We start from the raw sequence: 12,565 nt of genomic DNA on the forward strand, positions 1-12,565 counted from the left end.
TCTTCCAATCTCTTCTTCCACCAGGGGTTCTGTGTGCCCCCCTTCCTCCATTTCAGGGTCCTCTATTCTCCCCCCACGAGGGGCTCTGTGTTTCCCCCATTCCCTTCATCTCTTCTCCCTGAAGGCGAGTCTGTCTGCTCCCCATTTACTCTTCCCCCTATACTAGGGTCTCCCTCATGCTAAGGGCTCTATGTACACCCCCCCTTCCCACTTCCTTCCATGTTCATCATTACTCCTTCCCTCCTATGCCAGAGGCCTTATCTGCCCCTCATTCCCACCTTTCACCCATGCCAGGGGCTGTTTTCCCTCTTCCCCACATACCATGGTCCCCCAAACTCTGCCACCAATGATTTTTCCCCAAATCAATAGTGTTCTGGTTACTGATGGCTAGAACATTCCCTGAAAAATTGGAATTGATTGAATGCAGCATTCAGAAGTTATCATGTTACCTTCATACCCACAAACAGTAATGCCATCAAGTGTAGCATAAGGCATTCGCACGCTTGGTCAACCAGTTGCAACTGGGCAAAGTACAGATGAGAGCTATCCAAATTTCCTCAATATAGCTACTCTCTCTCTCAATCTTTATCTATAGCATTGTTATCATTTTAGCCCTAATGAGTCCTCTTACTCTGGTAAATGTGACAAAATGGTGATTTGGTGCAATGGACAAACATTCTTTAAAGTCTAGGGTGAGGCAGAAACAGCAGTGTGTGAACCTACCGTGACTTATGTCCTACCTATTTACAAACTCTAATATTGCCTTCTTAAAGCTAAAGAATTCTAATTATTTTGTAGTGAAACAAACTGCTACACAGTCTCATCAGGACTGACATTACAGCTTCTGGCCAGAGATGCAGTTTACAGTCAGAACTGTCTGAATGCAGGACACTACCCAAGAGAGATACTGAGAAATAGCCCTGTATCCTTCCTCTTTGCTTTTGACGGATCTTGGGACCACCTTTCCCACCAGAAACACAATTTTTACTGCTCCTTTCATTTTCTTTAAGCCAATACTGTAGCACCTAACATTCCACAGCAGAACCTGCTGGCAGCTCTATTCAATGCCAGCACCAATACACAACAGAGAAGCTGCAGAAGTAATGCTGAACAAGAGATCAGTTTTACATGTGTCGTTACCATCACAACAGTATGAAAACATATGCAATTAAAAATCATTCTGTCAGAATGAGAACAGATGAGTATAATCACAGGTTTTCCATGTTAAAAGGAGAAAGAGATGACAGATGGCTTCATTAATAAGGCACAGCTCATTAAGGCTCTGAAGTTACTGGAATAAAGTAAGTCTTCAGAACCTGAGAATCACAATGCACTTCCCAAATGCCTGCTGCATTCACTGAATCCTTTCTTCTGTGTTCAAGACTAGCACATTTATATAGGAGTAAGAGCAAACTACAATGCAGTAAGAAGATCTTATGTGCAGACGAGGTTGGGAAAGATATGGGCTTACAAGAGTAGCTTCAATTCCTTGGTCCTAAAATGTCCTAAATTCCTACTAACCTATAACAGAAGAATTTAAAAAAATAGCAACCTTGACCAAACTAGTCATATTGTAACAATGTAATTGGTTGGCTATTGTAGGGCAAAACTTGTATTAGTGTCAGACTCTCACTGGTATCAACTAGTGTCAAGTTGTCACCTCAATGCACAACAGCGATATATAAAGAAGGAGAAGGACTATGTACTGAAACGCCAAATGAGGGCTTAACAGTGCAAATCTTCAGTACCCAGCTGTTTTATGTAGTTAATATATTTCTTCAGCTGACAACTTAATTGCAAAATGCAAAGAAAATGTATACACTGATGGAAGGCAATTCTAACCAAGCTACAGAAATATTTCACTATTTAAACTTTAATTGCATTTTTTCCATTTTGTACATGGGATTATTATAGCTTCAATGATCAAACAATCAATTTGCATTTATATTGCACCATTTGAAAGAGAAAATCACAAACACTTAAGATAAACTAAGCGAAAATAAAACTAAGCCGAACCACTGGGGAGAGTAGGTGTGGTCAAACAAGTCTTCAACAGCAAGACAAACTAATAAGTGTGTCTATCTAAGTTCTTAAGGACATGGTGTTCCAGAGAATGGGAGAATTATGAAAGGTTTAGCCTCACAATAACTGCAGTTCTTCCTCAGGTGATACTCAGAGGTCTCAAAGACACAGACTGAAGTATATCTAAGATCTAATCATTCATTCTGATTAATAAGAGTAACATTCACAAAGAGAAAATACAGTGCTTTAGAAGCTTCTCTCACTGCATGGCGAAATATAGTGCCAAAGTAACCTTGTGGTTAACACTCTTTGCTTACCGCAGAAGTTACCTACCCATCTGGTCAGCAATACTATCCTCACTCCTCTGCCAGCTTGGTGTGGATTTGCCGCTGCCACCAGTATCTGTCTGCGTGTTCTGCCTGTCAATGGAGGCAGGGGATCTACGACTCATTCCGAACCTGTTGTAGTGTCCCCAAAACAAAGGTAGACAACAGTTTTAATTATGCTTAAATCCCATGTAGAAGAATAGCACTTACAGAAAAATGCTTATTACATCAAGTAACTTGACCCAGAAATCCAGAAACATAGCTTCTTGTGGGATTTATAATGCTTTTCCTTTCAGTTGTTGGAGGTCACTTACCACCTCTTATTTATAAAATACACAGTATATATATTAAACCATTAATTTACTGAGCACCTCTGTTCAAGAACCCCTGGTATCAGTTAAAAAAAACTAATTATTTAACCAAAAATTGGTCCTGTGTACTAAATCACCAGTCAGCATGCTAAGTCGGATGAACTTTTTCTGTTCTTAAAATATGCTAAATTATTTTGTTGCAAGATGCATTCTGGAAGCGTTAGTTGTTTTTACTAATGTAAACAGTAGATTCACCTTTTTCAGTTGACAATCATTGAGTTTTGAGCACTGCTTACTTTGTGCCAGGCCTTGCCAAGGCTGAGCCCCGGCACTTTTAGGCTTGGCAGTTTATAGGCCTGGCACCTCTGGGCCTGCTGCATCAGTTATGAGTGTAAGAAAACTGCTTGAGCCCCGGCACCTTTTTTCATTACAAATTAAGCACTGGTTTTGAGAGAACTATTTCGAGAGAACAAACAAGAGGCACCAAGGAAAAAGTTGAATTTGTTTTTTTGCAATTTCCCACCCCAGTAGGCATCAACATGAGATTTTTAATTCTTCAGCCAAAAATGAGTGAAAAATTAGGGGGGCAAAAGGTTGTTTAACAATGACTGGTTTTCAGTGTTGCTGTAGCCATGATGGTCCCAGGATATGAGAGAGACAAGGTTGGGGAGGTAATAGCTTTTACTGCACCAAGTTCTGTTGGTAGAAGGTACACAGAGCTGAGGAAGATCACTGTTCAGCTTGAAAGCTTGTACCTTGGCCACCAACAGAAGTTGGTCCAATACCTGACTGGTTTGTCACATGACCAGTCATGAGGCAGTCCAGTGGGCTAATGATGCCTCCAAAGGCTGAATTAGAATTCTTTTTTATTCAAGCACCAATTTCATATAAAAGCAGAGCTTTTTAAGTCTGATTTCATTCACTAAAGGTGTGATTTAAAGATTACAAATTTTACTGAAAGCCAGTGGAACTGTGGCCCCAACTCACTTAGGCTCTTTTGAAAAATTAAGTATTTAAAAGGTGCTGGATCAACAGTCCTAAACCATGAAGTGCTATCTAGCCACACAAGTACAACATAGGGAGTGACTGCATGAATTTCCCTACACTGCCATTCATAGAACATTAGGGTTGGAAGGGACCTCAGGAGGTCATCTAGTCCAACCCCCTGCTCAAAGCAGGGCCAATCCCCAGACAGATTTTTGCCCCAGATTCCCTAAATGGTCCCCTCAAGGATTGAACTGACAACCCTGGATTTAACAGGCCAATGCTCAAACCACTGAGCTATCCCCCCCATTAAAGTGGGCTGTGAGGTTTTACAGACTTCATAGACTATTTTATCCTTGGCTTATCTGCTGCGGTGACCAGCATGTCACTAAGTGCAAACAGTAGCAGTGATTTTGGGGATGTGGGCATTTGTCCATTAATAACTAGATTGAAAGCACCAATGCATTCCACATGGGCCATGGAATAGCCATTACCTGGGTAATTTAGGGTGAATGACTGATTTGGGTTAGTTTCAAACTTGAGGCTTTGAGATAACGGATCAGCTTTGGCTGAGATAGATGAATATCTGAAGCCATTGTTTTTCCTTAATTTCCACACACATTTTTGGGTGGGATTTTCAAAAGTGCCTAAGGGTATGTCTACACTGCAATAAATGCCCAAAGCTGGCCTATGTCAACTGGCTCAGACTCATGGGGTGCAGGCTGCAAAGCTATAAAACTGGACTGTAGATGTTTGGATTAGGCTGGAGCCTGTGCTCTGGGACCCTCCCCCATTGCAGGTTCCCAGAGCCCAGGCTCCAGCCCAAGCTGGAATAGCTACACTGCAATTTTATAGCTCCGCAGTCTAAGCCCCCTGAGCCCAAGTCAGCTGAGACAGGCCAGTTGCAGGTGTTTTACTGGAGTGTTGACATACTGTGACTGACTAAAGAGCACAGGCCTGATTGAAAGTCATATAATGAGGAGATCTGTCAATCAATTCATTAAGACACTGAATACAATGTATTCAAATTGTGGTGTGATACTTGTATATGTCTGTTCAATAAGCAAGTATCTGACAAGCAGAAATCCGCAGCAAAAAGCAACTCAAAAGCATATCAAGAAGGTACAGAAACAAGAGGTCATTTGTAAAAGGCCAGGCATTCAGGATGTGGTACTAATCTGCACCGTAGCTGCAAGGAATGTAGATAGGGAGGAGAGGAGTAAAGAGATCTTAAAAATGAGCAGAGACAGGTGACTATGTTTCCCACTTAAATTCAATTGTAGTCAAGGCCCTGTATACGCCAGAGCAAACTTGACCTAAATTCTGGGGCAAGACCCTGCGTATTCAAACATATTCCAGTGGAGCAGACTGGAGATTCTTGCGACAACTTCAGGAAAATCACACACAAAAATTGAAGTTTGATTTAATTATATATGAAAATGAAAAATAGCCATTCTAGTATCTCCCCCCCCCCCTTATTTAATATGACATTAAATTTTTTCATGCTGCCCCAAAATTTTTAATTTTCAAATATGTTGCAGAGTAATGTACTGAAAATGCATAACTAACATAGAAGCAAATGATTTTGGCAGTTAAGAGTGGACAGTTGGGGCTTTTGGCATCTGGAAAGGTGTGAGATGTGGAAGATAGTTAAAGTCTATGGGATGAATCTATTAAAGTTTGTGGGATGTTAAAATGATCAGGTGTGAAACAGTTAATTTGACATTGAAATTTGTATTATATTTCGAAGTGAATAAAGGGATACTGTTCTGAGAGGTACTGGAGCAACTCCCATCTCCGAACTATCGTTTCAGGTTGTCTGCAGATTCAAGGAGACACAAGGTAATAATTTTACACTCAGCACATATTTGTAGGGTTCTATTTGCAGCCGTGAGAACTAAAACCTTTTTTTATTTAAATGAAAGCCTAGATTCTGAAATACAAGCAAAGGATGGATTCTGGCAAATTCCACTGCTAAACAATTGTGGAATACACAGGATCCTCCTTTATCCATCAATATCTATAAATGTAACATGCTGTATGATTTTAATACTGCAGTTTAAATATTAGATTCAGATCTTCTAGTCATGGTTAGACCATTACTTGACGGATTTCATGAACATATCCAGAATTTAAAATAAAAAAAATAAAACCACACAAAACAACCATTAAAACTGATGAACAGCAACAGCAGATAAGCTTTGTACACTTCACAATAATTCACATCATGGAATTTCCCCAGCTCCAACTACTTAACATAACAGTTGAAATGAAAATAAACACATCCCACCCTGCCAAACATAGGCCTCACAGGTGATCCCTAATACTGAAATGGAAACCTGCCAACCAGTAGCGTGCCATCACATATTTAGTCAGGCATACAACTGTACACTTGAATGCAGAATGGCATCCTCTGCAGTGTGACCTCACACGCACTGTAGGTGCGAGGTCATGCTGTGTGGAGGTCTCCATTCTGTCCTATAATTTCCTTCCCATCAACATCCCATAAACTTTAAAGGATATTTAGAATTCTACCTCGTAATCCAAGAGATAATGGGAATTGTCTAAATCAAACACTGTGAAAGACTTTTACACAAGTATTACTGTATTAATAAATTACATTAGAGATGTATGGTTTTTATATTTTTTTAAAAAAGCTGATCACTTCCCTAAACATTAGCTGAGTGACTATTGAAACAGTGGTAACATCTGGTAGTGGGTATCTGTCCATGCTACCAAAAATAAAAAAGGAGTAATTAGAATCAGTATTTAAAAGAGAAGTTCAAGATCTAAAAACTCATTTATCATATTGTGTGACTCAATATTTTATTCTTCACATAATGTTCTCCTAATTAACATCCTTGATATCAATATTCATCATCAAGTGCAATGTAATATGCTTTGCTTAATTATAGTGTATTTTTATCAAAGAGGACATCCGAGATCTATGAAAATATGGTTTGTTAATCTTGGTGAAATCTAATCATTCCCCTATTAATTAAGATGCAACAAACATGTTTATTTATTTTTATTAACTAGGCCATTTAAAACTTACTAATTAAACTAGGAAATAATTAGTGTTGGTTGTAGTGGTATATTTTATGCCACGTACATTATAAAAAGTTGTCACAGGCCTCATGAAAACAGCAGAAATGCATCTTTAATTCCCAAAGGAACACAGGAAAATAGTTTATTTCATACAGCCAGAAAAGGAAAAACATTCATTCGTTGTTTTATACTCCTTTTTTACATTCTATTAACATTCATACATATACATAAAAACCATACAATACAAACAGAAGTGTACATGAAACATATATCTATAATATATACAGCAAGCCCCATCTGGATACTGCTGAAGTGAATGAGGCTTTTGCCATTGTTTTTAATGGGGAATGATCAGGACCAATAGTAGGATCACCAGTTACTGTTACAATAAATATTGTTGGATAAAGTTTCCATCCTACCCTCTATTTTCAATTACTCGTATTCTGAAACTTTCATCTTTCAGGCTGAAATTTTTCATGCTTTGTCTTTATACCTGGAGGTGAAGTTTTGGACAGCTTTAACAAATATGGTTCAGCACTTTATGAGCATGAGAACAATGGGGAGGAGACAGAGGGGCACAGTATTTTTCCCCATCAGAAAAAGAAAATCTTGCTAGTTTTTCTAAACAGTTTCTACAGCCACGTCATCGTGCTCTGAAAGGTAAATTTGCCAAACAAATTGCCTGTTTTGAGGATCAGTGCCATTTCTGATCATTGTTCATTTCATTATTCCAGTGCAACATGGTTTGATTTGACAGACTTATTAATCTTTTAAAACAGTTAATTTAGTATGCAGGTGTGGTTTTGTTTTCTGAACTTGTAAAATGCTCAGCAAAGAAGGATCCACTATAGGTATGTGTGTGAATAACTTGTACAGTGAAATGGGCTAAGATAGGACTTTTGTGCACTTTGGGATGATTCACTTAGGACAACACTTAGGCACATGCATAAATCAATCCTTATTCAAAACAGTACTTAATCTGTCCAGAATAGGGATGCTTTTCTGAATCTGGGCCTTTGTGTTGGTGTGCGGGAGGGAACCTTCTCTGCAACAGGAGAAGGCACACAGAACCTAACATTTGCAGGGGAAGGTATCTTTCCTGCAAACTTCCTAATCTGTAATGGAGCAAGACCACCTCAAAGTACTTGACACCTTGCTAAACCTACATGCTTCCATGCTGCACAGGACAGACGCTCCCATCTGCAGACTTCCCTAACATGCATAGGACAGGGTGTTATACAAACTAGGTCAGTGGTCCCCATCTATGTGCACCAGCATACTGGCCGGCGGACAAGCATCCGCCAAAATGCTGCCGAAAAGCGGCGTCATCAAGAGGCATCGCCGCCGAAATGCTGCTGATTTTCGGCGGCGACGCCTCTTGATGATGCTACTTTGGCGGCGATGCCTCTTGACATTGCCGCTTCTCAGCGGCATTTTGGCGGATGCTTGTCTGCTGGCCCCAGTCCTTGGTGGCTCGTTTTCTGGTGCCCACCACCCGGAAAAGGTTGGGGACCACTGAGCTAGGTAGTTTCAGACAATGGAATTGACATCACTATTGCGACTTTATAAGCACCAACCTGGAGAGGATTACACATTGACTGTCAAACTATCTAAGGAGACTCCAGAGAGACGCTTCAGTGTGAACTATTATGCAGTTTTTCCTCCCTTCCTCTTCTCTGTAAGGGGTATTCTTAGGCATGTAGTTCTATCATTGCCAATTATTTTTCTTTCCCTACTTAAAAATGTTTGATTCATTTTTCCTTTTCAGTGTTCTCTGAAAATGATACATATTTAATTTCTTCCTCCATGAGTTTTCCCCAAATGTGAATAGTGGATCATTCCAAGGAGCTTCATGATATCAATAAAGTTGGAGGAGACAGGCTGAAATCAGAGACACTTTTAATATGTGAAATAAATGCTATTTTGAACAGTCCCTATAAGTCACTTAATACTCTTATGTCTAAACTATCTAAGTCTTAGATGAATGTATCACTTTCTTGCTTCAAAAAAGCAGTACAGGCTGCAAAGTCAAAAGGCTAAGAACTCAGTCTGAGTATTGTGCATTATTCATATCATTTAAGAAGCAAAAGCTGTGAAGTGAAGAAGATTGCAACATGAAACCGATGCATTTAATGAAGACTCAGATACTTCAAGGTCTCTGCAGATGTTAGCCTGAGCATTGTCAGAGAGAGAAAAAGTGAGAGGACTCTTCAACCTCACTTTTTTTTTCCAAAAGTGAGGCAAGGAAAGAAAAACTGTTTTAGTAACTGCATGTAAAGAATAGTTTGTAAACCAGCAGAGTAAGCACAGCTCATATATTTTATAACTCTAGCCACCAAATGGAAGAGGGAAACCTCAACCAAACAGCACCTAAAAAAAAAACCTGGTGCCTACCCTTCTGGCATAGATTTTTGTCTGTAGGTTCCCCCACCAGAGCCAGTCTCACTCGAGGACAACAGATTGCTGGGGGAGCTACGACACTGCTGTGATCTTGCTAAGGCAATGGATGAAACTGTGACGTAGACATCGGAACCAGGAGACAACCTGTTTAAAGCAAACAAACAAACCCAGTCAAAGTCTATAAATCACACTGTAAGGCATAATGGGCAATATGCACAAATTGCCACGTCAGCAGTAAGCGTTGCTTCATGGAGATAGTAAAATTGAAGCCATTTGGAGGGCAATGCATATTTTCCCCTATTAATCTATTTGCTGTGGGAATAGTGGGAAAACAGACTTGGAAAAATAACTTTAGAAAAACATGCCAGTTTCCAAAGACTGCCAGAAATAAACTTGTTGAATTGTTTTTGTAGTTTGCTAGTCAGGAATACTGAAACACAACATACTTTACCCACATACCATATAACTGATTTATTCTTACATTTCAGAACAAAGCCTGTGTGTGGAATTTTAACAAAATGCAGTACTTATCAATACCAACTCTTCAAGCATATAGAGCTGGTCTCTTTGCTACCGTTGTTTTGTTCATTAAAATACTAGGATTGTAGACTTGGTTAACGTTATTTATAAATCAAAAATTGGGATGTTCATCATTCCTAAATACACAGAATTGATGGCTAGCACCTTATAACTTTGTTGGTAACTACATACTTGTGTCACATGGAGCTACCTCCTAACAATACAGCAACAGTATATCATAAATGGCTAGAGTTCCAACATTCACATCTGGACAATAAGTTTGAACAGGGGTATCCTTACTTTGTCCAGCAAGGATATCTGTCCTGCAATTGAGGTTTCAGGTCATTTTTTGGTTCCTGTGTATTCGAGTCTCCAACATATCAAGTAGAGCCTATACTGGGGTAGGCAACCTATGGCACGTATGCCAAAGGCGGCATGCAAGCTGATTTTCAGTGGCATTCACACTGCCCAGATCCTGGCCACCGGTCCAGGGGGCTCTGCATTTCAATTTATTTTTAAATGAAGCTTCTTAAACATTTAAAAAACCTTATTTACTTTACATATAACAATAGTTTAGTTATATATTATAGACTTACAGAAAGAGACCTTCTAAAAACGTTAAAATGTATTACTGCCATGAGAAACCTTAAATTAGAGTGAATAAATGAAGACTCAGCACACCACTTCTGAAAGGTTGCCAACCCCTGGCCTATACTGTTTTTAATGATTCCACATATTTTTGTTCTATTCATGACTGACGTCAATGTGAATCTTTCCAGTGACTTAAAATGACTTTGGATCAGGCCCTCAGTCAATAACAAATTATATTTTAAACAAATTGCTTAACAAATAGTAACTGCAAAAAAGTCGAACACATTGAAGCTTACGACCTTTCAATCATCTTACATGTGAAAAAAACAAGACAGATTGACTTCCATAAAAAATATGGTTTACCTGTCTCAGCACAGGACTTGGATCCACGAACTTCCAAGACATTAAGCAAGCCACTTAACTGATATGCCTCAGATTCCCATTTATAAGGTGGGGGATAATATTTACTTAGCTTTCTCAACCGGATATTGTGGAAATTAAAAGTTTGTAACTACTTTGAAGATGAAAAGTCTTATAGTTCTGATTGCTGAGAGAAATACTTGTTGAAAAATTTTAAGAGCTAGGCATTATTATGATTGTTTTCTATTTATTTTGTATTTTCCCTCCCACCCTTTTGCTTGAAAAAAGCAAAAAGTAAATTGCAGGGGGGGGGGAGAAAAATTAAGACCGACCCTCTAAATTCAGATTCAAGAAAATTTCTACTCAACCAAAAAAGCAGTGATTTAAATCCTAATCATTTGAAGCACAGCACCAAACCCAATAATGCATCTTTAGTCTACTAACCTAAATTTAACAACTCACATTTATCCGTGTAAGCAAAAATTCTGAAGTATTTGATTACAAAGAAAACAAACAGTTCAAGAGATGGAAATTTAGGGAGAGATGAGCCAAGCAGATTAATAGCAATTTCTCATTTTTCCCATGCCATTCTTATACAGAAAAAAGGCCAGCCAAGAAAAATACTTGCTTTTAAATAAGATTCACACACTCGCACATATACACACATGTAGACCCACTAACACTTACCTAGCAATACATAAATCACGTTTTGTTAAACTATGGCCTGCTCTCATATGATGGTTGATTAGAATTTATGGTAACAGAGCAATAACGCCTTCTATAGTTTTGTGTAAAATGTTCCCCCAATGGAATAGCTTGTATTTTCAATTTCAGTTTCAGGTATGATTTTCCTCATTTCCTGTGCCTTACCAAAAATGACAGTACTGTTCTGAGGTGCTACAAAGACATACACAACCAGGACAGTTCCTGGTAATCCTTGTGTTTGTGTGCATTTCCTCAATAAACCTGGAAGGCTTTTAGTAAGAGCAAAACAAATGATTATAAACTTGGTCTGAACAGCAGAACAAACAGCCCCATAGGGAGGATAGTCTATTATTTACAGCAGCACTGGATTTCAATTAGTACTAGCTACTGTCTAACTGAAGAAAATTTTGAATAGGGAAAGTTTTATTTTACTATAAACACCATACATAAGCCATGATAAAACTAATTTGTAGGGTAAATTAGTTGGACAATCTAATCAATATCTTCTAGTGGCACGACACGTTAACTTAATCTGTGATTTCCTTCTGTAACATCCTGGCACCCCAATATTCATCACTATTGTGTAATTAGGATATGTTTTGTACAAAGTATGCTTTGTGAGGTATCGTTCTAAAAGTCTTAATCTGCTAGACAGTAATATCTCCTTGGATTATATGTACTACCACCGTATGTGAAGTTATGAAGTTTGGCTATGCATGTTACTGAAACATGCTGTGAGGTTAAAAACACCCACAAGCAGCCTTTCAGGAAAAAACAGTAAAAAAGGCCAAACGATGTTAATGGTTTATTGAGGAAATGCACACAAGCACAAGGATTACCAGGAACTGTGTACAACAGAAACCTCTCAGAGAGAGCACTACACAGTGGAAACTGTTTGACCCAGGTCAGAGCAAAAGAGCTTTCCAGCAAGTGGGAAGAAGATATACAAGGGGGACAATGACATCATGATGGTACCTCACTCTCCTTACAACAACACACCTGGAAACACCTGAGAAGCAAGGATTGAACTGTGGGAAATGATGGTCCCAAGCTAGAGGGATTCTTAGCCTGTGTATGAAATCCTGGAAAACCCAAGCTGCAGAGCCAAAGCAGCTTGTGCCTTAAGAATCTGCCAGCCTGTTTATCACTCAGGGTGAGAAATTTGCTAATTCATATCTTAGCTACCTAGTTTGTTAAACTCAGTTTGCGATTTTATTTATTTACTAAGGTAATCTGCTATGACATATAACAACTTAAAATGTATCCTTTTGTAGTTCATACATTTGCTTTTGTTTTGAC

At 38.9% G+C, this 12,565-nt stretch overlaps 1 protein-coding gene across 13 annotated transcripts in view; it reads right to left on the reverse strand.

Moving 5' to 3' along the window:
• SIPA1L1 (signal induced proliferation associated 1 like 1) overlaps positions 1–12,565 on the reverse strand; it is a 382,714-nt gene that overhangs the window by 28,650 nt on the left and 341,499 nt on the right. For all 13 annotated transcript variants that reach the window (XM_039534592.1, XM_039534586.1, XM_039534589.1 and 10 more), the window contains 2 exons: positions 9,086–9,235; positions 2,356–2,480 (listed from right to left, as the gene is read on the reverse strand). In XM_039534592.1, the coding sequence (XP_039390526.1) occupies positions 2,356–2,480; positions 9,086–9,235 (275 nt within the window). The remainder of the gene's footprint in view (positions 1–2,355; positions 2,481–9,085; positions 9,236–12,565) is intronic.

Source organism: Mauremys reevesii, linkage group 4 (assembly GCF_016161935.1).
Source record: "Mauremys reevesii isolate NIE-2019 linkage group 4, ASM1616193v1, whole genome shotgun sequence".
In the NCBI taxonomy this organism is placed as follows: Eukaryota; Metazoa; Chordata; order Testudines; family Geoemydidae; genus Mauremys; species Mauremys reevesii.